This window comes from Motacilla alba, chromosome Z (genome assembly GCF_015832195.1).
Source record: "Motacilla alba alba isolate MOTALB_02 chromosome Z, Motacilla_alba_V1.0_pri, whole genome shotgun sequence".
NCBI lineage: Eukaryota > Metazoa > Chordata > Aves > Passeriformes > Motacillidae > Motacilla > Motacilla alba.
The window spans coordinates 14,076,802-14,099,791 of NC_052046.1; the positions used below are offsets into that span (position 1 = coordinate 14,076,802).

The window sequence follows — 22,990 nt, forward strand, 5'->3', positions numbered from 1 at the left end:
TGTCCTTTGCTTATCTGTTGTGAAATACATTAAAACTGAAGTGAAAACTGGTCCCAGCTAATGAACAAGAGATGTTTGTAGATAAAAAAAAAATAATATTTCAGGAACTGTGGAACTGTGATTAAAAAACTGATTATGTGGTTTTGGTTAAATTTCTCTTTGTGGCTTTGTGTTGCTCTCATTTCCTGGTAATACAGAAGTTGCTGTGAACATTATGGTCTGCAAGAGATGTTAGGAGCATTTATGGGCAGATTCAGATATCTGAGTGCAAGATGGAGATTGTCATACATGGAATGAAATCTGACAAACTAAAATACTGATGGCTTCAAATACATGATACTGACAGTTGATTGCTGATGATACTTCTTTTCAAATAGCAGGGTCAGAGGAGGCCACAAAGATGCTGAGAAGGCTGCAGCACCTCAGCAGCAAAGATAGGCTGAAAGAGTTGGAGTGAAAAAGAGCAGGCTTCAGGGACACCTCGCTGAGGTCTTCCTGTACCTAAAGAGGGCTGAAAAAAAGAGAGAGAGGGACATTTTACATGGGCAGGTAGCGACAGGGCAAGGGGCAATGGTTTTAAACGGAAAGAGGAAATGTTTAACTTAGATGGTAGCCTGACTTAATGAAAGTGGGTGGACTAGATGATTTTTATGGTCCCCTCCAACCCAAACCCTTCTATAATTCTGTGATTCTATTATATACTCTAATATTAAAGAATTTAGCACTTCTAGAAGGTTTCCAAGCTTTTCCTATCTCATTAAAAGTTCACATTTTTGCTGCAAATTACCATGATTAACTAACATAAAGTTATTTTTGTGCATTTTGGCTGAAATATGTATAACAGAAGCCCTCAATCTTCTGATATTACAGCCCTGTGTTTTACTTTCCAGAGATGCAGTTGTTGAAAGTAACAATGAAGGCAAAGTAAAATTTTGAATACAAAATATGACTTTTGTATAACATTGATAATGGGCCAGCAAAGACTAGAGACACTATATCTGACAAACACATTAGCCATACCTTGACACTGGCAATCATCCTGTTCTCCTTGCAGCTTTGGATTCCCAGTCTTTGGAAAAGGCAAAATTAAAATATTTGCATTCCAGAAAAAAAGGATGCAGAATGCAATGCAGAGGAAATAACTAAGGGTTTGAAAGAAAGAGAAGTGAGAGAAGATTTGAGGACATTTTGTCTGAGGACATGTTTGGAAGTCACCCGCACAAGCCATCACACTAATACATATCACTACAAATAGCAAAGATATGGGAAAATCTGCCCTGCAGAATTCAAGCAGCCACTATTGGCTGTTTTTACAAAATTACAATGATTTCTTAAGTTCACATGTATTTGGATGGACTTCTTGTTCTTGGCTCATCTGAGAATTCACACTGGACAGGATTCGTATCATGTTGTCTAATTAAAGGCAGTAACAGCAACACCCACTTTTGTGTCTCCTCATCCCATTTCAAAAGCATTGGCTAAACCTGTGGAACTTGAAAGGTGAGTAAGCCCTGGTCCCATCAAGAAACAGACATCAGAATGCCTCAGTATTTCTTCATTTAGTGGGGGTTTGCATGGATGCTCATTTGTAAGGGCTCATGTAGAACTACAGCAGAGACAAATCCCAGGTGGGCATTTTACTTTGGTAAGTCCTCATCTCTACCTGACCTCTAGTTAAATTTTTTAATGTCTGTCTCTTGGCAGGAAGGTGTTCATAATATCATTCATGTATGCCTTGTATTATTTACTAATTATTTTTATATATCAGACACATAACAGTTTTAAGGATTGTATTTAAGGACGTGTAGTACCTGCCACAGAGCCCAGAGTCTGCATCCCACAGCTGTCTTTCACTATCAGCATTTTATCCACACCATTAAACTGCAAGCTGAACTTTTCTGACCTTTTTCTTGACAGGGAAAAAAAAAAAAACAACAAAAAAACAACACCAAAACCCCCCCCAAAAAAAAAAAAAAACAAACAATAAACCCACCAAAGAAACCACAATACCAAAAACCCCACCGAAATAGGGGTTTTTTTTCTGCTGATTCAAAAGGAAACAAAATATGACTGTGAACTAAAAAAAAAATTTGTGATGATTTAAGAATCATGGCAGTAAAGTTGCTGAACATTCTTTTCAGCTAATAGGCATTCAGGAAGACAGACCAGAAAACAAAATGCAAAAGTGATCCCATGACTGCACGAAGTAATAATTAACAATAAATGCTCTTTAATTGCATTCCCCTTTTTGCAAAGGCTTCTTGCTTGTAAATGTTGTTATTAACTTTTCTTAATTCCTTAACACAGCTGTCTGCCTACGTAAGTTACAAAGTACAAAACTAAAGGACAGTGAGGAATTTCAGTTGTCCTGAAGACAAGGTAGGGCTTCAGTCCCCACTGTTCAGGCAAATCATCACACAGTCAGCAGCTCAGGCACTGTTTGAGGCATGCGGTGTGGATCATGTGTGAGGCTGGCCTTAAGAACTGAAGTGACATAACAGACAGAAGCTGGGGGGTCTTCCAGTAGCATGCGTGCTCTGGTAGCTGCTCCACCTGCGAGTCTACAAAGTGAGTACTCACATAATAATCAGCACAGTGCCGGTCAATGTGACACAGAGCACACATTATCTTGCACAGCTAGAAGATGCACTTGATGGATGGAAGGCTGTGCCAGAAATAAAAAAAGTTCTTGATGGGAAAACAAGAAAAAAGTTCTTGAAGGGAAAATATTCTTCTAGAAAACAGGGAAAATTCTAGGTTGCCCCGCTTTCTAACTTTTTATTGCTCTTAATCTTATCTTAATTGCATGTGGAATGATTCCCTGATTGTCTCCAGGTTCTGGAGTAAAGTTTATAGTGAAAATTTTATGCCCCTATCAGCCAAACATAATTTTGCACAGCAATAGTATGATTCATAGGTCTACATTTTTGTAGGAAGATTACCTGACCTGAAAGAGGAGTAATATTAAATTATCAGTTAATGTTTCTGTATGTATAATACATGGAAGTACAGTTGTGGGCTAGGTCAAAATTTTTTCTTACAATTTAGCTTGAACCCCTTCCAGACTCCATAGATTTTCATGTATTGTGAAAGAGTTTGAAAAAAGCCACCACATTTCAAGTCCTGATGTGCTGTGACCACTGTTGCTTATCAAAAAAAACCCCACAAAACAAAAATAGTTTTGCAAATGAGATTCAAAATTTGGCTGTGAAACATTTGGGTCATGTCTGAAGAGGTACTAACTAAATATGTGAAATCTGTAATAATAATGCCTGTGTATGTTATTTCTACTCATGATGCACAATGCATACCCATGCAAAAATTGCCCAGTTATATGTATTATAATAATAAATATGGATAACTTTTTAACAGAGGGTTTTTTAAGAGGTTTTCCAGACAAGTACTGATGTAGACAAAGTCTGCTGAATTTATATGATCTTCCAACACAACCCATTATATATTTATATATATGATTCCATATTATGGGATTAAAAGGAAAAAAAAAGCCTAGTACTTTACATCCAATTTCTTTAGGCATACTTCTTGTAATCCTGCAGAATCCTACAGTTTATGAAACTGAGGGACAGTAAGTTGCTGGACTTGCTTCTTCCTCCAGATATTTAAAATTATACAAAAGAAAATATTTAGATAAGAACTAGAACTCAACTACCATCTCTTGCAGTGTTTAACAGACACTGATCTCCCTGATTTCACTAGGCAGCTGCTCTTTCTGAGGTCACAAATACATGAAACTTGTAAACAGTAGATAAGACTTGGCATGGAGCTTGTATGTCAGCAGATAATACGGAATAGATATAAATGCACATCCTGTCCTAGCTAGACATTTCCTCTGAAAATAGATAACGACATATTTTTGACATCAATCCAAAATTCTACACACTACAGCTTTCAAGCATTGCATTTTGTAGTTACACTATCATTTTGACTTCCATTAACTCCTTATATCTTCCCTTCACTCTGGAAATAATAAAGAAATAAGGAGGATTAACAGAACAGCTCTCTATCAGAAACACAATCCATGTTTACTTTCCTTTAAAACTTTTTAAGCAGACACTGATATTATTGCCCTCGGCATACCTATCAAAGGGGCCCCACAACAGAAATCTTTTTCTCTTGCATAACAGCACACATCTGGCTTGCTCTAGGCATGACAGCAAAGCCTTCTCATGCACAGAACAAGTCACTGTGCAAGGGAGACGTACTGACTCGTCTGATACAGAGATTTCTTGCAAATGATTGATAACACTACAGGAATGAGCAGTTGATTTCATAAGAATTTTTCTAATGGAAGAGACCAGTACAGGCCATATTGCAACTACCTGTATTCTGCCTGGTGAATAATTTGGTTTTGATGTGGGAGATCTGGACATGCCATGAGTGCACTAAGGAGCTTTCAAAACCGTTTTGGGAGCCAGTCAGAACTGTCCAGCAAGCTGGATATAGGTAAGAGGCTGCGAGGTGGATGGCCTTGCACTAGATGAGCTAATGGCCTTTTGGCCTTTTGGCCTTCATTTATTATCTGAATCACCTGCTTTTGGACAACAGTTATCTACTTAATACTGCACATAAGCAGGCCTCCTGAATACTTGATTTCACATCTCCAGTTTATTAATTCCTACATTTCCTTAGACAAAGAGGTGTTTCCTTTATTAAAGATGGGAAATACGTGATTCACAATTTTCTACTATTAGTTTAGTACTCATTTTTGGCTGTTTGGTACTCACAGCTCCCCCTGGGAGAGGCTCACAATGCTCAGCCTGGACAGATGCTCTCAGCCCTGTTCAATGCTGCTGTGAGAGGCTGGAGCTAGAAGAGAACATCTACACTTCAGTAATTTTCCCAAACTCAACTGAATGTTATGTCCAGAAGATGTACCGTGTTATTTTAATTAATACAGGATTCTCTAGTCATTGAGGTGATTCTGGAAAAGGAAAAAAGAAAAAGGTAATTTTTAGGCATATAAATAGCTAATACAGGTTGAGCTAAAGATATTGATCAAGATTCTTTAGATGTTTGTTTAACATACTCTTCCTTGTACAAATAAAATGCACTATAAACCAGGTAGCTTCCAGACTTATTAAAACTAAATTGCATTGTTTTGTAACATAGCTCTTGGAAATCTTGGAGGTAGTGCTGGGAAACAACACACCCATCTCTGAGAGAGGCAAAGGAGAACGTAATAGTTACGGCTTAGTCAGTGTAATTTTATACTTGAAAAGCTATGAGGACCAAGTATGAACTGTTCATTTAAAACCTTCAGCCTAACCTCACAGTAAAACTAGATGGAGGAAGCCACAGGGAAAAAAGAAATACAGTGGAAAATACCATGAGAAAAAAAGTAAATGGTCCAAACAAACCATACATTAATCAAAAACAAGCAAGCCGCCAACACTGGACAGGGAGAAAGTGCTGGAATGGAAAATTTTAATTCTTGTTTTGTACTCTTCTGCAGAGTATAGCTTTAGCAATATTTCTATTTGGATTATAAACTATCGGAGATATAGTTCTTCCACTAAAAATTAGATCTCTGCTAGTTTAAAACAAACCTTCATATATTTTTAAATGCAGGAGGCATTTCTTATCTACTGTTGTGTACCAGAAAACCAGAATGGGTGTGGCAGGCAACTCCTAGGTTGCAAATTACTGTCTGAGCAGACCTACTGACAAGATCAATAGTACTGTTATGTTAACAAGGCCATTAAGCAATAAGCATCATGGGGAAGGGATGGAGTTCAGAAACAAGTCAATTTTCAGGAATTAACATGGGCAAGCTAATTAGAGCCACTGCATGAGGCTGCTCTTCTATTGTCAGCTTCAGTGTAGAGGCTGTCAAAGGGATGATCGTGCTGTTGTCTGTTCTGACAAATTAAATTATTATACTGGTTTATTTGGATGAGTACATTTTCATCTGGTGTCAGGACATGAAACGTGGATGACTAGGAGCCCCCTGAAGACTCCAGAGTTTCACATCATCAGCGCTCAGGCAGGATGGCAGAGGGGCTGCTTGCAGCCAGTGCCATGCACTTGCTGTCCCACTAAAGTGCCTCAGCCAAAGAGCCCAGGAGCTCTGTTGGAGCTGCAAGGTGCTGCCTGGGCCTTTCCTTCCTCAGCTGTGGGGACGTGGAGCTGGACGGGCACAGCTGGACACAACAGAGACTTGCTGGGCAGTGTTGCATTTCTGACTTTTCAGCTTTTGACACCGCTTCATGACACCCATTTTAGACACAGCTCAATCTGAATTATAAAGTAACACCGTGTTATGGAACTGCATGGAAGAGTGGCTGTGTAACAGAGTCGAGGGGACATGGGACAAAGGGAATCCTGTGGGTATGAGTCCTACCTGTGAGGGTGTATGTGGCCCTAACACCTGTCTTCCAAAATGTTCTGGCATGCCAGACTAAGGAATGCACTGCAGTATAGCTGAAAAGTGCATCTAGAAGGGGAGACACAGGCATTTCTCATCAAGAGGAATAGAGTTGAACAACAAAGATGATCAAGGGACTGGAGCATCTCTGTTATGGGAGACAGGCTGCCGGAGCTGGGCCTGTTCAGCCTCAGGAAGAGACAGCTGAGAGGGGACCCCATCAGTGTCTGTCAGTGACTGCAGGGAGGGGTCAGAGCAGGCACCGGGCTCTGCTCAGTGCTGCCGAGCAGTAGGACAGGAGGCAGGAACTGATGCACTGGAAGTTCCACTTGAACACGGGGAAGAACTCTGCAGCACGGGTGACCAAGTACTGGAACAGATTACCCAGAGATTCTCTGGAGTCTAATTTCACAGATACTGAAGAACTGTTTGGACACAATCCTGTGCCATGTACTCGGGATGATCCTGCTAGGACAGGGAGGCAGGAACAGATGACGCGCTGTGGTCCCCCTCCAGCCTGACCTGTTCTGTTACTCAGAACTCGTCCCACTGCAAAAATGCACTACAACTCCCGGCATGCCCCGAGCCCCCGGGCCCCACCCTCGCCGCGCGCGCGCCCTGTCGCGTGGAAGGTGAGCGCGGGGCAGGCCGGGAATGCGAGTCGGGATTGGCCGGCGCGCGCCCCGCTTTCCAGCGTGCCGGGCAGCAGGAAGCGGCGGCGGTGGAGCGGGAAGCGGCGCGGCGAGGAGCTGCTCCCGGTGAGTCCCCGGCGGAACCGCCTCTCCTCCCCTCGGAGCGCCGCGTCGTCGGGCCGCGACCCGGCCGGGAATTGAAAAGGGATCGATTTAATGCGCGCTTTGATGACGTAATAAGGACTAACGAGGCGGTGGCGCTGCCGCGCGCCAGGCTCGGGCCGGCAGCGGTCAGGTCCCCTCTTGGGGCGCCCCGCGGGACCCCCGTGCCTGCCGGCGCCGCCCGCACCGCGCCCGGATCCCCCGTGCGCGGCGAGCCCAGGGCGCGGGCCAGGCCTTCCGCCTTCGCCCGCTCCGGGCACTCGGCGGCCGCTCATTGGCTTCTGCGCCCGGGGCGAGCGCTGCCCGCGCCTCGCGATTGGCGGGGGTCGCGCTGAATGACATCGGCGACCGCCAATGAGGCCGCGGGGCGCGCGGGCCGCAGGCCGCGGGAGGCCCGGGTGGGGCGGCCGGGGGTGGGGGCGCCGCCTGGCGGCCGCTGTGCCCCCGGTCGCGGCGGGAGCGGCACAGGTCCCGCGTCCGCGCTGCGGGGCCGAGGGCGGGATCGGGATCGCGATCGTGCCTGCGTCGTGCCTGAGCGGTGGTTTTGAGGAGAACGTGCGGCAGTGTGCATGAGGAATGCCTGCTGCTGCACTGCCCAGCCCGCGGCTCCCCCTCTCCCAAGATGGCGGTGCTGTGGGCACGCCGCATCGGCCCTGCGGTCAGCCGCCCTGCCCTGGCACTGCCCCGCCGCGCCGCTGGGACCCGTGTGCGGGAAACTGACATCTGGTGCCCGGAATCCCCTCCTGGTGCAACCCAGGAGAGTAGTAATAATAACATGTTTATGCGAATCATATGTATATCACATTAAATGCGTACGGGGTTACAGGCTCATGAGGCGAAGGGAGTGTTTCGATGAGTCTTTCAGGGAAATTGCACAGACAGCTCAAGCAGTCCACTCTCCGTCACTCATCAGTGAGCCCACTCATAAGTGGGAATTCGGATAGCTTCTGTCTGTATTCCTCTGCTGCTTTGTTTTCCCAACTGTACTTATCACTCCTTCCTTCAAAGCAGTCACGCTCTTACTGAACATGTGCTATTTTGTCAGGCCTCTTTGTGCAGTATGACCGAGGTTTTTAAAATGAAAATGCTCAATGAACGCTGCAACGGCATTTACATACACAGTAAATTCACATTTTCAATAGTACTTTGTAAGTTATTGAACTGCCTAAGATAAATTGTATGTTTCTTACTATGTTTTGTAAGAATTCTAAGAAAGAAACTTTTAAAAGTATCTTGTGTTTGCTAGGCTGAGGTTGCTCTGTTATTTTGAGGTTTGGGTGTTTCTTTTAAGATATCCCCACAGTCAGTTTGCAATTAAAGCAGAAACCATGGGAGATGGAAATCATGAGAGCTGGAGATCAAATTTTTGTTTTTGGAAACTATGCTTTTAATTGCAAGTCATCTGCCCTTTTATAATGTGTCAAAAATGGGCAAGAAGAATTAAACTGTGAAGTAGGTAGCTGACACCTTCCCACATGATACTTTATGTGAAATATCAGATGGTGAAAGGCAGGAATTTCTGGTTGTCTGTCTTAGACCCACCATTACAGATGAGGTGAAGAGAATGCAGCAGCAGCATCCACTCCCTTCCACCTCATCTTCCCTTGCAGGCTGTGCTCCTCTGCCCCTTGAAGACCCTGACAGTTGTTTCTGGTGTGAAATATGGAATATGTAGAATTTTCTTAAGGAAAGATTTGCTTTGATCTTTGTGTACTGTTAAGCCTCTTCAACAAGAAAGGAGATTTAATCCATGATACAGAGAGCAGCCAACAAGCTCTAAGTAATTTCCAGGTGTTAGAAAAACAAATTACTTATGGTAAAATTGCCTTCTTAAGCTTATGAAGACATACTTCAGTGATCTCTGACCTAAGGGCAGGCTAACAAAGCCTGGGAAAATGGTGTACCACTGATAGTGGACACAGAGAATCTAGTATTTAGAGGCCACAGGCACATGTAGCACAAACTGCAAAATAAGGAAGAAACTAATAAAGCAAACTTTGCGATTGTGTTGGGATTGGCTCCAACTGGGTAGCAGGTAATTCTGGCTGGGGAAGATTGCAGCGACCAACCCAAGAAACCCACTGATCCAAAAGAAGAGAGGCTAATTAGCATGGGAAGCAAGAAAGTCATTGACCAGTAGAAGAGAGAATGCTAATTAATTAGAGAACTACGTTTCTTGTAACCAATGAACACTAATCCTTTTGCTTGCTAAAATGTATAATTAGTAAAAAGTTTTTATAGTTGGGCGCTTGGTTTGTGGAATTCCACCAGGCACCCAGCCTTGTGCAACTCTGAAATAAACAATCTGTGTCACCTTGAGTGTGTACTTATTGGCTCGTTGCACACTAGGTAACGAATCCGACTTTTGTGGGCAGCGTTTCTGTGGTTGGCAGCATAGCAGTAGCAGATAAGGCTGGATTTCCCTAAGTAGTTGCTTCTGCTGTACTTATTTCATTCTCTTGGCAAAACAACTTCTTCATGGGTGACTTTTTTCTGAGAAACAAGAAGGAGTGTGTTTTGTGGTGTAAAGAGGAACTCCATAATTCTTTTTTTCTGCAGCATTCTAAGTGTAAGCCACATTAGTGTGGGAGGTGAAAATGAGCGTTCCCTCATGGATCTGAAGTAATTTGCCTGGAGGTAATTTGTGAAGTGCTTTCGTTGAAACACTTGGATGTTCTGTTGAGGTTCTTCTGCATATGCAGCAGACTACTGTCTGCATTTCATCCACAGGCACCGAGTTCTGCTAAACCTCTCCAGGTCTGGGATCCTCTGCAACTCCCAACCCCAGCTGTGTTTATTGTGTTAGTAAGGGAGGAAGGGCTGTCTGACTACAAGCATTATACGTCAAAAGGCTGGCAAAGAATATTTCACTTTACAGAGGAAGAAGTGTAAGTAGAATGGACGAATAAGCTTGAGAGCAGATGAAATCCCTGGCAATGTAATGTAATGCACTCAGAAATTGAAAATTGCTGCTGTATTACATCCATATTTAAGGGAAGTAAACAACTTGTGTTCATGAGCTGCAACGTGTGACTTAAATATAAAAGTTTTAAGAATTGTCTGTTAACCAAGTAGATCAGTGGGATTGCAAGAACTGTATGAAGATTCTGAGGTTATGCTGCAGTGGTGTTGAATAAGTAGCTGTGGAGATGTTGCATCCCTGTAGTATTTGCTATGAGGGTGTTGGATCCCTGCTGAATCTGTAGGATAAAGAAACACCCAGTTTGGCTGTTTCTTCATATGTCCAAATAAGACAATATTCCACATCCTCAACTGTGCTATTTCCTACCTGTTGGTTAAAAAACCTGCAAGCGAGACAGTTTTTCCATTGGTTTTATAGTCCTGGCAAAGGCTAATTAGTTCACATTTGTATAATAACCTGATTCTGCACAGTATTTACTGACATAGTATTCTTACTCTCATACCACATTTGTTTTGCAGACCAGGCCTTTTGTCATGGAAGCTGAGGAAACGATGGAATGTATCCAGGAATTCCCTGAACACTATAAAGTTATTTTGGATAGACTGAATGAACAACGTGAGCAGGACCAGTTTACAGATATCACTCTGATCGTCGATGGTATGTACAGGCCTGAGAACTAGTTGGTATTCAGAGAATTCTGAAAGCTGTGCTGGGGTGCTGTTGGATTTTTCATGGTCAGGTGTCAGACGAGGCTGTGAACCAATTCTTGGTTCTGTACCTGTGTGCAAGTTACTTGCAAAGTTTCATCACAGTGGTTAGTAATTTTGCTTCTGCTTTCCCAACCAAGAGACTAAAATGTTTTCAGATAGAAGCCCTCTTTGAAACTGTTGGGGTATATTTAATGTGCTAAGGATTCCCAAAACATTGTTAAAATATTTTTCTCTGACTTGAGCTGTCTGACTGCATGCAGAGAACTTTTACAAATACTGTGTTTAAATTAAAAAAAACCCACACCTTGAAATATTTACTTCTCACAGTAGCTTTTCTGGTATCTGTTTACTATTTTAATGTATACTTTAAAAAGGGCAGAAGCACACACTTTTTGTATGTGTTCTAAGGGCCTAAGAACTGTTTTAAAAGGATGATGAAGATACAAGTGCTTATTATTTCCTTAGAAAAGGTGGTAAGTGGTAGATCATTTAAGTCTGCTTCATATTCCAAACATGTTTTAGAATGGATGAACGCTACAGGGAATATAGGCAGTGTCCACTAGGACAGATTTAGCTAAAGGAGTCGCACCTGATCTTTAAAAGGATAGCAGCAACTCACTTGAAGAAAAAGGATCCTACAGAGTCCAGATTAGAAGGAGGTAAGCAAATGAAGAAAAAAAAGGTTCTTCAGGGATAGCCACAGTTTCACTGATAGTGCTTGCCCTGAATGTTTACTCCTGCTCTGTCATTACCAAATCCATGTGTTGAACTCAGAGCTGGTTTTGTGTGCAGCTGTGTAGTTCTAATCTGTGTTGCTTCCTTTATCCCTGTACCACTGAGCCCTATGAATATGCATGCCTCCACTGGGGAGAAGAAACACAGACTCTGGAAGACAGAAAGAACACAGCAGAACCACTTTTGTTCTGTGGTGTTTATGCTGGCGGTGGTGATAACATATATCAGTCTGTAGGAGCAACAAAAACATGAGACATACAGATCTGAGCCCAAGACATACCAAGAAAAGTTTGCATAGGAATTTCCCATAATTCATTTCTTAAATATCTGAAAAGTTGAGTGAGTGAGTGAGTGAGTGAGTGAGTGAGTGAGTGAGTGAGTGAGTGAGTGAGTTCTCCAGCTGGTTGAGTTGCAGAGCTTTAGCAAGCTCAGCAGTGTCAGCAAGGTTCTATGTGAGAAGGGACAAGCCAGCTGCAGTGCTATCCTGTGTTACAAGGAGAATCACTCAGTATATGCTGCTGGAATAACGTTTACACTGGGTGGTCATTTTTTCTGCACGTGCACTATGAAGGGAGGAAGGTGTTACCTTAAACCAAACTTTCTGTCTCCCTTTGCAGGTCACCATTTCAAAGCTCATAAAGCAGTTCTTGCTGCCTGTAGCCAGTTCTTCCACAAATTCTTCCAAGATTTCACTCAAGAGCCTTTGGTGGAGATTGAAGGTAATCTGATTTGTGCAAATAAAAGCATTCAGAGTTGTGTGCTCAAGCTGGAAATTATTGTAGCATCCTGAGTAGAGGCTAGTGCATAGAATCATGGAATGTTTAGGGTTTGGAGGATAGAATGTTAAGATCATCTAGGCCCAACCTCTTCTTCCATGGGAAGGCATGCCTGCCACTAGACCAGGTTGGTCAAGGCCGTATCCAGTCTGGCTTTGAACACTTGAACATGCTTGGTTATTGCAGATAGTTTTCTAGATCTTAGTTCTTGAGTTTTTCTGAGACAGCTACCATCACTGGAAAGAAAACCCCCTGAAGAAAAATCAAAATGAGAACAGTATTAAATATATTGGAAGGGAAAATGTGAGGTTATGTGGTGCTTTTTCATTATTTTTTCCCCTTCTTTCCCTTAATACATGTCTAGTAAAGGTCAGGCAGATCCTGTATATGTTGTTAGAACTAGCAATACTACACAAAAGCTTTCCCATAGAAAAGCCATTCTGGTCAGCTGAAAAAAGTTGTCAGTGATGGCCAATGGCAAATGCCTTGGCTGGGATGCAAGGCAAACATGGGGTAATACTTATGTGATAGGCAGGAAGGAAATGAAATTCCTGGAGCAGCATTTCAGCCTCCAGGAATAGTATTTTTGTGTTTAAATCTATATATATTATTGAAACAGCTTTTTGTCCATTTTATCAATCCTTTTATCTTTGTCATGGCAAAACTCCACAGTTGTTCCAGACTGTTTCTCTAGTAGGTTTTTTTATTCCAACATGGGTGAGGTTGGAACTAGGCGATTATAAAGGTCTCTTCCAACCCAAACCATTCAGTGGAGCCATTTAAGGGTGTGAGATTTATGAAACTGATGACTACAGTACTGTGGTCAAAATGATGTGCAGGCAAGTGTGTGAGATTCATTAGAAGATGAGGCTGCAGAATTGTTAAAGGTAACTTGTTTCACTTGCCTGTACACAGGTGTAAGTAACATGGCATTTCGTCACCTAATTGAGTTCACCTATACAGCAAAGCTAATGGTACAAGGTGAGGAGGAAGCAAATGATGTTTGGAAAGCTGCAGAGTACCTACAGATGCTAGAAGCAATCAAAGCACTTGAAATCAGGTAAGCACATAAGCCTTTTTCTTTCCAACACTGAAGGAGAGAGTCTCAATAAGGCAAGAGCTGGCTGTCAGTATTTTGCAGTGCTGTTCCTTATACTGGAACCTCCTTAAGTTGTGTATAACCATATATTCTTCGACTGTAACATACATTTCAGAATTACACGGGGTAAAACAAGAATGTCACATTCACTGGGCTAGAATTCGATGACAAGTGACATGGCTTCTAAGTGTTGCTGATGTTGTAGGGCTGTGACTCTGTGGTAGCTGATAGTTGGTCTCTGTGCTGTCTGATGGCCCACACCTGATGACAGCTGCCTGTGCAGTGGCAATGTGTCTCTGGTAATCACACATTAACAAGTTTGTGCGTGTTTTAATTTTGTGGTGCCTGTTTTGTTTTGTGGTGTTTTGGTTGCATGTAGCTTTCTGCTATTTCTGAGAGAATAAACTGTGATTTTAAAACCTCTTGCTGCAAAATTAACCTCTCAAACTTCTTGAATGAATGTAACTGTTAAAGTTGGTTTTATCTGGGTTCAATACTCAATCAAATGTTGCTGCAGTACCTGTTATCCAGTACCAGGAACTATAATCCATTGCCAAAGTCTAGCTTGAAAAAAGTGGGTGCCTGTCCCATCATGCTGGTTTTTATCCCCTTTCTTCCATTTAACTTCCATAAAGTACTCTCATGTTCTCATTCCTTCTGCATGCTACACTAGTTGCTTTTGGTATGTGATCCAGGAGCTCCTTGCAATGTACCTGTGATCTGGTAGACATTAGAAATCCAGGCTATATGAAACTGGGTTTAGCTACTCTGTTTTCCTGTGTGTGAACAGACTAAGGTGCCACTTATAAGCTGTTGCCTGCATTACACCATTAATTACACATCTGACAATTTGATTTGGAGATACTGGGCAAAGTCTTGTCTCTTGTTAATAGAAAGCCTGGAAGTGATAGGGAATGCATTACGTGAAAGGATCCATCATGGTGCAGAGGAAGGTTAAAAGCACAGGTTACTCCAGTCAGTCTATTTGATGGGAAGATAGCCACTTATTTTTGAAACTGATCATCAGTAGTAAAACCTCCAGCACAGTAGTTCTGTGGATGACTTGAAAGCATTGACCCACTCAGCTTTGTCTCATGGCAGAGATGCCATGACACCCCTGACATTTTGGAGGAAGGGGATTGTGTGTATGTTATGCAGAAAGAACAGCACAGAACTGAAGAGGGTTGTGTTTAAGCCCAGAAAATTAAACTATAATACTCCTTTCACATCCTTCTTTTAATGTCAGCTATTAGCAGTGTGCCTTCCTGAATTATGGGATATGTTAACCCTTGTGTGGATAAGCGTCGTGTGAAGTCACAGCTAAAGTGTTTTCTAACAAGCTCAAAGTACTGCTTGCAGTTGCACACAATCCAGAGCTTAAGTGGTGAATGGCAGAGGAGGGACTTAAACCTTATTTCTGAGTAGGCAGGCCAAAGAATTAAATATTTTAGAGGAGTTTTCTTTCCAAATACAAAATTTCACAAATTTTTAGATAAGTTATTCGGTTAACTGGCTTTTCTTAGTGATAGATGCTTTGTCTCATTCAAGCACAGCTATTTCCTTTAAATACTTAAAAATATTTTATTAGCTTTAACAATGTTATTTTACTGCACTATATAGTAAAGTGTAGTGCAGTAGGAGTGTAGATTAAGGACAAGTTAGCTCCTGATGTGCACACAGATTATGTGTTTGATATGCACACAGATAATGTGGTCGTCATTCAACTTCAAGAAACAGCTAGGGGAGTGTTGGCTGCAGAACCTCATTACTAGACAGGAATTATGTCATTTTTAATTGATCTTAACCATGTTTATGCAAATGTTTTTCAGGAACAAAGAAAATTCATCACCCTTAGAATCAAATGAAGCACAAGGTAAAAATAAACCAAAAAAGAGGAAGATTGCTGAAACTTCTAATGTTATCACAGAAACACTGCCATCTGCAGAATCAGAGCCTGTTGAAATTGAGGTTGAGATTGCTGAAGGGACGATGAAAGTGGAGGATGACAGCATTGAAACCCTTGAAGAAGTAGCTTCTGCAGAGCAATCCATAAAGTATATACAGACAACAGGTACATCAGATGAATCTGCTTTGGCTCTTTTGGCAGATATCACCAGCAAGTATCGCCAGGGAGAGAGAAAATGCCAGATGCAAGAAGAAGGTGATAGTGCAACTGACCCCTCGTGCAAACAGGTAGAAGGTATTGAAATTGTGGAACTTCAGCTGTCACACATGAACAATTTATTCCACTGTGAGAAATGTAACCGTTCATTTAAATTGTTTTACCATTTTAAGGAACACATGAAAACACACTCTACTGAGAATTACAAATGTGACATATGCAATAAAAGATACCTACGAGAGAGTGCTTTGAAACAGCACCTCACCTGTTACCACCTTGATGAAGGTGGTGCCAGCAAGAAGCAAAGACCTGGCAAGAAAATACATGTATGCCAGTACTGTGACAAGCAGTTTGACCATTTCGGGCATTTTAAAGAGCACCTTCGAAAGCACACAGGTACGAACACTGCTACAGTCCTGAGCTTGTGGCATTCATTTAGTATTTTGGGCTTTTGCATGTTTTGGGGAAATAGATAATATGCTGAAGAAAGTAAATGAGTCCTGAGATAGAAATACTTGGCTTCTAGTTATAACTAAAATGGTGGTATGTCTTTTTGTTCGTTCATGGTTTTTTTTTTGTTTTCCGTTGATGTTGGAAGCTTTTGGGGGATTGAGTTAATTAAAAATAGGCACCTAAAACCAGAAAGTAGTAAGGAAGCTTCTCTGTCAAGTCTATTAAGTCTTAGAGATTTTTTTCAAAATACTCCCTTAAGTCATGTTCCCTTCTTCAGAAACAACGAACTGAGGAACTACTTTTATTTTCAAAATTTTCTAGTAAATATTTCTGTTGAAATATTATTTGAATCACAATCTTTTTTTAGTGGAATACAGTGTAGAGAGTTTCTTTATCTAACAGAACTTCTGAGCAAATGCCTATTAGACATAAAATACCCTCAAAGAATTATGTCTTGTACCATCATGTTTGGAAAGTTTTACGTTTGCTCTTGTCTCATCTGCTCTATGATTTGAATTTTCTTGGTTAATTAAGCAAAACTACTAAAACTGGCAAAACATTCCTAGTCATTATAGTACTCTTTTTTTACTCTGAAATCTGCCTCTTGAAATCTGGGTAGCAAAAATCTTTTGGGTACAAAGTGATTTGTGGTTCTCCCTTCTTATTTTTAGTATAGGAGATTACTTCTTCATCTCACTGAAAAGTCAGCTGGCTGAACAGACACTGAAAATGACACAGATAACTGAATGTAAAATATATGTCATCTTGATCTTCCAGATGTTTTTGTTTAATATGCTAGTCATGAGTCATAAGTAAAAGTTTAATGGAGGGTAGCAGCTCTATTTCTTTTGCAGCTTGTCATTGCTAAAGCCTTTTAATTAGATACGTTTTAATTAAATTAAGACAGACATTCTGTGTATGGGACTGCTGAGTATTGATATATGGCAGTGTCCAGTCTGTTACCAATAGTCTCTTAAAAGTTCCTTTCATAAGCAAACTTTGGGAAGTCCTTACCCCTTGTAAAGCAGGGAGTGTTTCTCCATTATAAGCAATTCAAACAGGTGCTAGTTAGCAAAAATCTATTCAGAAAAAAAAAATTGTGGCAGATAACCAGAGTAATCCAAACTATGTAATATGTTCGTTGCTCTTGCAAAGAAAGTATTTTCAATTCAAAGCAAGTTAGCATATCATAAGAGGTACAAAATACTAAATATATATTGATCTAGTAAGTATAACATACATAATCTAATTACTTGCAGTGTAGCATTTTCAAAAGCCTTAAGCTTAAAATCAGAACAGATATCAGCATTTAACTGTGGTCTCCTAAGGAGAATGGAAAAACTCCCATTCTGTTATAGGCTTTCTAAATTCTGAGTTCTGTACAGCACTGGTTGAATGCTAAATTGAACTTGAAAGGCCTGTGAGAAAATGTTTTAAAAAGATTTTATCCTGTTGTTGTTCAATCGCTATACCAGCATTTACATTAAAGTAGCAGTAATAGGATGATAAAATGGCTTGGGTTGGAAGGGACCTCACACATCATTTAGTTCGACCCTCTGGGGCCATGGGCAGGGTACCTTCCACTAGACCAGGTTGCTGCCAGCCACATCCAGCCTGGCCCTGAGCATTTCTCACTGAGGGGATAACCACAGCTTCTCTGGGAAACTTGTTCCCGTGCATCACCAGCATCTGGGAAAATAATTTATTCCTAATATCTAACCTAAACCTACTCTGTTGTGGCTTAAGGCCATTCCACCTTTGTCATTATCACTACATTCTCCTAAAAGTCCCTTTCCAGCCTTCCTGTAGACTGCCTTTAGGCACTGGAAGGTGCTCTTAGACCTCCTTGAAGCCTTTTCTTCTTCAGGCCAAACAACCCCAAGGCTTTCAGCCTGTCTTCACAGCATAGCTACCAGGAGGATCTGCTCCATGATTTTTAGGGCATGGAGGTGAGACTGACTGGCCTGTAGCTCCCCAGCTCTTCCTTAGGTCCCTGTTTTGAAAGGGTTGTGCTTCTGCTTTTCCAGTCATCTTGAACTTCACTGCCACGCCTCAAATTTTATGGATAGTTGCTTAACTTCCTTCTCCAGCTCTCTCAAGACCAGCAGATGCATCTCATCAGGTCCCATGGACTTCCTATTTGTGTTTGAGTTAATCCAGAAGCTCTTTGGTCATCCATGCATGCTCTGTAGAACCATAGCATTACAGAATGGTTTGTACTGGTAGGAACCTTGCATCTAGTTCCAAACCCACTAGTTGCTTGGGCAAAGTCCACGATTTTTGACCTGCAACACTGAAGGCAGTTTAGCGTCCTCTGCCTTTCCTGTTCTACACTCTCCAAATATGTAGCCACTCTCCAAATTTTGTAACCATTGAGGGGAATGTTTCCACCATTTAAGATATTTTTGTAGCTTTCAGGTGTATAAGTGACACTTCAGCTTCTTGTGAATTTCTTTTGAAAAGCTAATTAGGAACTTGTAAATATTTCTGTTTCCACTGCAATATCCAATAACTATTGCATGCCTGAAAATGCAGGCTTTTAAACTAGCTAGGATTGATCCTCATGGTATTCACTGAAATAGTTCAGCCTCTTTTGGAGTTTATTATCCATTTATTTCAGTAGTGGTATTGGTGTCAGTACCTATACAGATTATCACAGCCTTTCAGAGGAAACACACTCTGGTATCTTTTTTGCAAGTTATTTTGCTTGAATGTCATTGTGCTTGTGCATGGTGTGACACCCTTTGTTCATTACCACTTGATAACAGCATAGTAGCTTGGATGATAAAAAGACCTACTTTCAGCTTCCCCTGCTGTTGTCCTTAGCTGGCTTCTGTGTTTGATACCATGGTTGAAATGGAATGGCCAAACTGAGAGGAATTTTTATCTTGCTTGTGCCCATTTATGTCCCTCTATGCTTTCTCTTCTGTGTATTTTGGGGGAAAGTTTGGTGCAGGGGTTTTTTGTTTAGTATTGATGCACTGTTATTTCACAATCATTCCGGGCCAGCTTTCTTTTCTGGAGCTCAGTTTCAAGCATAAGCTGTTATTACTGAAAAGAAAAGGTTGTACTATTTAAATTCTTCTTTAATATGTCACTTGTGTATTGACTTCTGTTGATTCTTTAATTGTAACTATTATCAGATGAAAAGTGTGAAATAGTATTTAAAATATTTTGCCAGAATAGTAATATAATTTCCACAAACACCTTAAGATCTACTGGTAATTGTTACATTGGTTTTCTTCTAAATGAGACTTATGACTCTGCACAAGTTTTTGCCCTTTTACAATCAATTTTCATCTCTTTTTTGGCAGAATAATCCCATTGGCCACATCTTTACAGTGTATTTATCAACCTAGATGAGAGAGAAAGAGAGAAAGAAGAGAGACCTGAAAGAAGACTGGGTGGTTTTACACACTTACAAATCCTTGTATCTGTCTCAACAGGTGAAAAACCCTTTGAATGTCCAAACTGCCATGAACGTTTTGCTCGGAATAGCACACTTAAATGTCACCTGACAGCCTGTCAGTCTGGAGCTGGCGCTAAAAAGGGAAGAAAGAAACTGTATGAATGTCAGGTGGGTAATGGAAATAGGTTAGGTACCTCCCTCCTTCAGTTACCATATGTATCTGACGTTTGAAAAACTGTTGAGATAAATCTGACTTCACTTTTAAAGAGCTGATTTAAGTCATAACTCATTTTGTAAACGTCCTCATCCTCTCACACATGTTGTGATTGTGGATTTGTGTCCTTTCAGCCTGCAGAAACTGCAGTAATTCTTGGATAAATCTTTAGTTTTTCTCTTTAGAACTAAATTTGAACAAATCTTTGTTCACTGAACAAAGATGAGGAAAAGTTGTGCTTTCTTGATGAGTCCTTTTGTGCTCTTCAGGTGTATGCCTTGAATACTGGATTAGATTCTATGTGGCAAGAACAGTAATTGTGTGCCTGGGCATTGCTGATAGTCATTATGTATGACTTAGTAATTTTGAGTGCTTTGCTATAATATTAGTATTTTAAAAACTGTATGTGCAATCTCTTACTGAAATGTGAGCCTGGGGGAAAAAATGTGTGGCAATAGTATTACAACTTATTTTAGCAGACTTCAGCAGCAAAATGGAGATGTTTGTCTTGACTACACAGACCTGCTCTTGCTTAATCCTGTCAGATACTCCCTCCATCACCTTTCTGTGCAGTTACTGAAAATTATAAAGAGATAGAACATCCTGTTTCAAAACTGTTTGTCAACAGTGAAGGGGTGTAGATATGAGAGTTCTTGTTGCTTTCTACAGCAAAACACATTTCCATAGACAAAGACTCCTGAGCCTGTGGGTTTTTTTACTCCAAGCCTGACTCTACCCCACTCTTCTGTCTCCTCTACCCTGCATCTCATTTATTTCTGCAGTCTCTGTATGTTGTTTTCCAGCTATTTACCTCCAGTGCCAGCTGGAGGTAAATGTGCTTTGTGAAAACAGTATGTCTGATGTTGAGGCAGTACCTTTGGCTGGAAGAGAATGAGAGGGATGGAGTTTTAAAAGTTTTATCTGCTGAAATCATTCAAGTGGATTTTTTTTTAATCACAAAATGGGAGAGTTCAGCCTAGCCTGTTAAACCTCATGATGTCATGAGCAAGTGAAAGCTGATAAGGAAAAGTTCTTCAGTAGTACTGCATCTAGAATGTCAGTGAAACAACAGTCTGCATTACACTTCCAGTGCACCCTATTAATGCATAAATATTTTTCCACCCAAAACTCTAGTGCCAGACATGTATTGATTGGGGTATGATACTTACATGAATATCAGATGCGAAAACTTTCAAATGCTCTACTGACTTGTGAATTTTGTAGGTATCTTATGCATGCACAACTCAAAATAGCTCACCATTCTTAAAAAAAGAATAAAGAAATATCAAGTCTTGTGTTCATTTGGAGCTTTCTTCTCAGCTTTTACCTCTAAAATGTATGTTTCCTGAATCCAAGTAGCAAGAAGCTATACAATGTGAAGCCATGATCTCAGATAGGCACTGTATTTTGTTACATTTCTGTTGGCACTGTTTAACATGCTGTATCTTTTGTTTCAGGTTTGTAACAGCGTGTTTAACAGCTGGGATCAGTTCAAAGACCACTTGGTAATACACACTGGTGACAAACCCAACCACTGTACCTTATGTGATCTGTGGTTTATGCAAGGCAGTGAGCTGAGAAGGCATCTCAAAGAAATGCACAATATTTCAGAACTACTAGTGACAGAAGAGGTTCTTCCAGTGGAAGCTATGGAAGCTGAACCAGTAACATCAATGACAATAATAGAACAAGTTGAGCAAGTGCATGTCCTACCAGTAATTCAGGTACAAGTGGATCCTGCACAGGTAACTGTGGAACAGATGCACCAGGATCTCATACAGGACAATCAAGTGAAAGGCACACAGATGGAGGAACTACAGGAACAGGTGCAGATTAGTTACTTGGAAGTTGAACACATTCAGACTGAACAAGGTGCTGAAGTTCATGTGGAGCAGTTACATGTTGAGCATGTAAATCAAATACAGATGGAAGAAGTACAGGCAGAACTTATAGATGGAACAGACCTTGAACAAGTAGAATATCGAAGTGTTGATCAAGGAGAAGCAGAAGAAAAGGATCATAATCAAGCAGATGATGCAGATAAGGAACATCGTGAGCAAGCTGAAGACTTAAAAACACAATTAGTGGATACACAAAATGAAAAAGTTGATGAGTAGGACACATAATGACACTGCAGTTTTAAGAATGAAATACCAAATTATTTTTGTTAACTTTTACATTGGTTTTTGAACCGTCATAGGTCACCTTTCCAATATGCTGTCCATAGGGAGCTGGACAAGTGGACCAAAATTAGCTTTCTTCATGTACAATTAAACTTCTCTCATATGTGAAAAATACTTCCCCATTCATGTAGTGCCATGAAACAGAAACTACCACAAGACACGGACAACTTTGTGAGATTTTTAGCAATGAACAGCTTGTATCATTGTATCATTACACCATTCCTGAGCATATGTAAAAGTAATTTCACCTCTTTTCCTCTTGCAGTAGAAGCAAAGTCTTGTATAAATTTGCAGGATGTCTGCAGCAGGAGAGTCAGTAAAATCTGAGGGGTTCTGCTTAAGTGGCAGTTACGTACCTGTGTATTTTTGGATCTTAACTTTCAGGCTGGGCTAAAAGCACTGTTGATTGAGGTCTCTGAGCACAAAAGTCCTGTGCCTTTTCAACTTAAGTGGTTAAATTTCCACAAAGTTTCTAGAGAAACTCAAAGTTTTTGAAAACTTAGTTCTGTGAAAGGCAGTGTAGGTAATGTTATAGTGCTTTATATTTTTGCTTGAAATTGCCGGTTACTGATTTTCTTTTTGCATTAAATTTAAAGGTGGGGGGGGGGGGAACAGACTTTACTTGGAGGCAGCAGGACACGCTAAATGGGACACTTAAAAATAGGAAGAGCTTGGGGTAAAGTCTGTGATAAACATGATATGGAAGAAAGCTATTAGCAAGCTCTTCTTTTATAAATAATCATTTTTGAAAATGAATATGTTTAACATAAACATAGAGACTTTTCTATATGGTATCAGGTTCTTGGTTTTTTTTTGAAATTAAATTCTGACACTTGAGAAAAAGATGTGCTAAACTTAAAAGTAAAAGCCATAGGTATGAGTGCTAAACTGTGGATTGAAAAGTAGAAGTGTAAATAGTTTAATCAATATTAGAAAATAAAACAATACCAACCATTAAATGTTGCATTATTTGTTTCATCCAATATATTAGGAACAACTGAATGACTGGCAATTAAGTGCCAAGTTCCAGTGTTAAGGATCAATCTCATTTTTAATAACATTAATAGCTTTTTACTGTAAAGTTAGATTCATTTAGAAAATGCTTGTTTGGTCAAGGATGTTAAGAATGTCTTAACTACTGCTGGAGGTTAGAGGTGCTCCAAACTCCTGAAGAAACTTTATTTTCA

The 22,990-nt window shown here is 40.7% G+C and overlaps 1 protein-coding gene across 6 annotated transcripts; it reads left to right on the top strand.

Annotated features, from left to right (window-relative positions):
- The first annotated feature begins 6,390 nt into the window (after nt 1-6,390).
- On the top strand, nt 6,391-22,762 carry ZNF131 (zinc finger protein 131). 6 transcript variants are annotated; one of them, XM_038125119.1, is made up of 9 exons: nt 6,392-7,143; nt 10,621-10,759; nt 12,165-12,266; nt 13,239-13,383; nt 15,252-15,295; nt 15,530-15,615; nt 15,718-15,940; nt 19,444-19,574; nt 21,078-22,762. In XM_038125119.1, the coding sequence occupies exons 1-9, from the start codon at nt 6,943-6,945 to the stop codon at nt 21,735-21,737; spliced, it is 1,731 nt and encodes a 576-aa protein (XP_037981047.1). In that variant the 5' UTR covers nt 6,392-6,942; the 3' UTR covers nt 21,738-22,762. The 6 variants fall into 6 exon arrangements, with proteins under 6 accessions (XP_037981046.1, XP_037981047.1, XP_037981043.1 ...); XM_038125118.1 differs by having other exon boundaries at nt 6,391-7,143; nt 15,530-15,940; XM_038125116.1 differs by having other exon boundaries at nt 6,397-7,143; nt 15,252-15,615.
- The last annotated feature ends 228 nt before the right edge of the window (nt 22,763-22,990 follow it).

Excerpts from the sequence above, each read along its gene's own strand:
- ZNF131 (XM_038125115.1), top strand. The coding sequence starts at position 6,943 with ATGCACTACAACTCCCGGCATGCCCCGAGCCCCCGGGCCCCACCCTCG. Across the intron at positions 7,144-10,620 it reads GCGGCGAGGAGCTGCTCCCG|ACCAGGCCTTTTGTCATGGA; the intron begins GTGAGTCCCCGG and ends TTTGTTTTGCAG. Across the intron at positions 19,575-21,077 it reads AGAAACTGTATGAATGTCAG|GTTTGTAACAGCGTGTTTAA; the intron begins GTGGGTAATGGA and ends CTTTTGTTTCAG.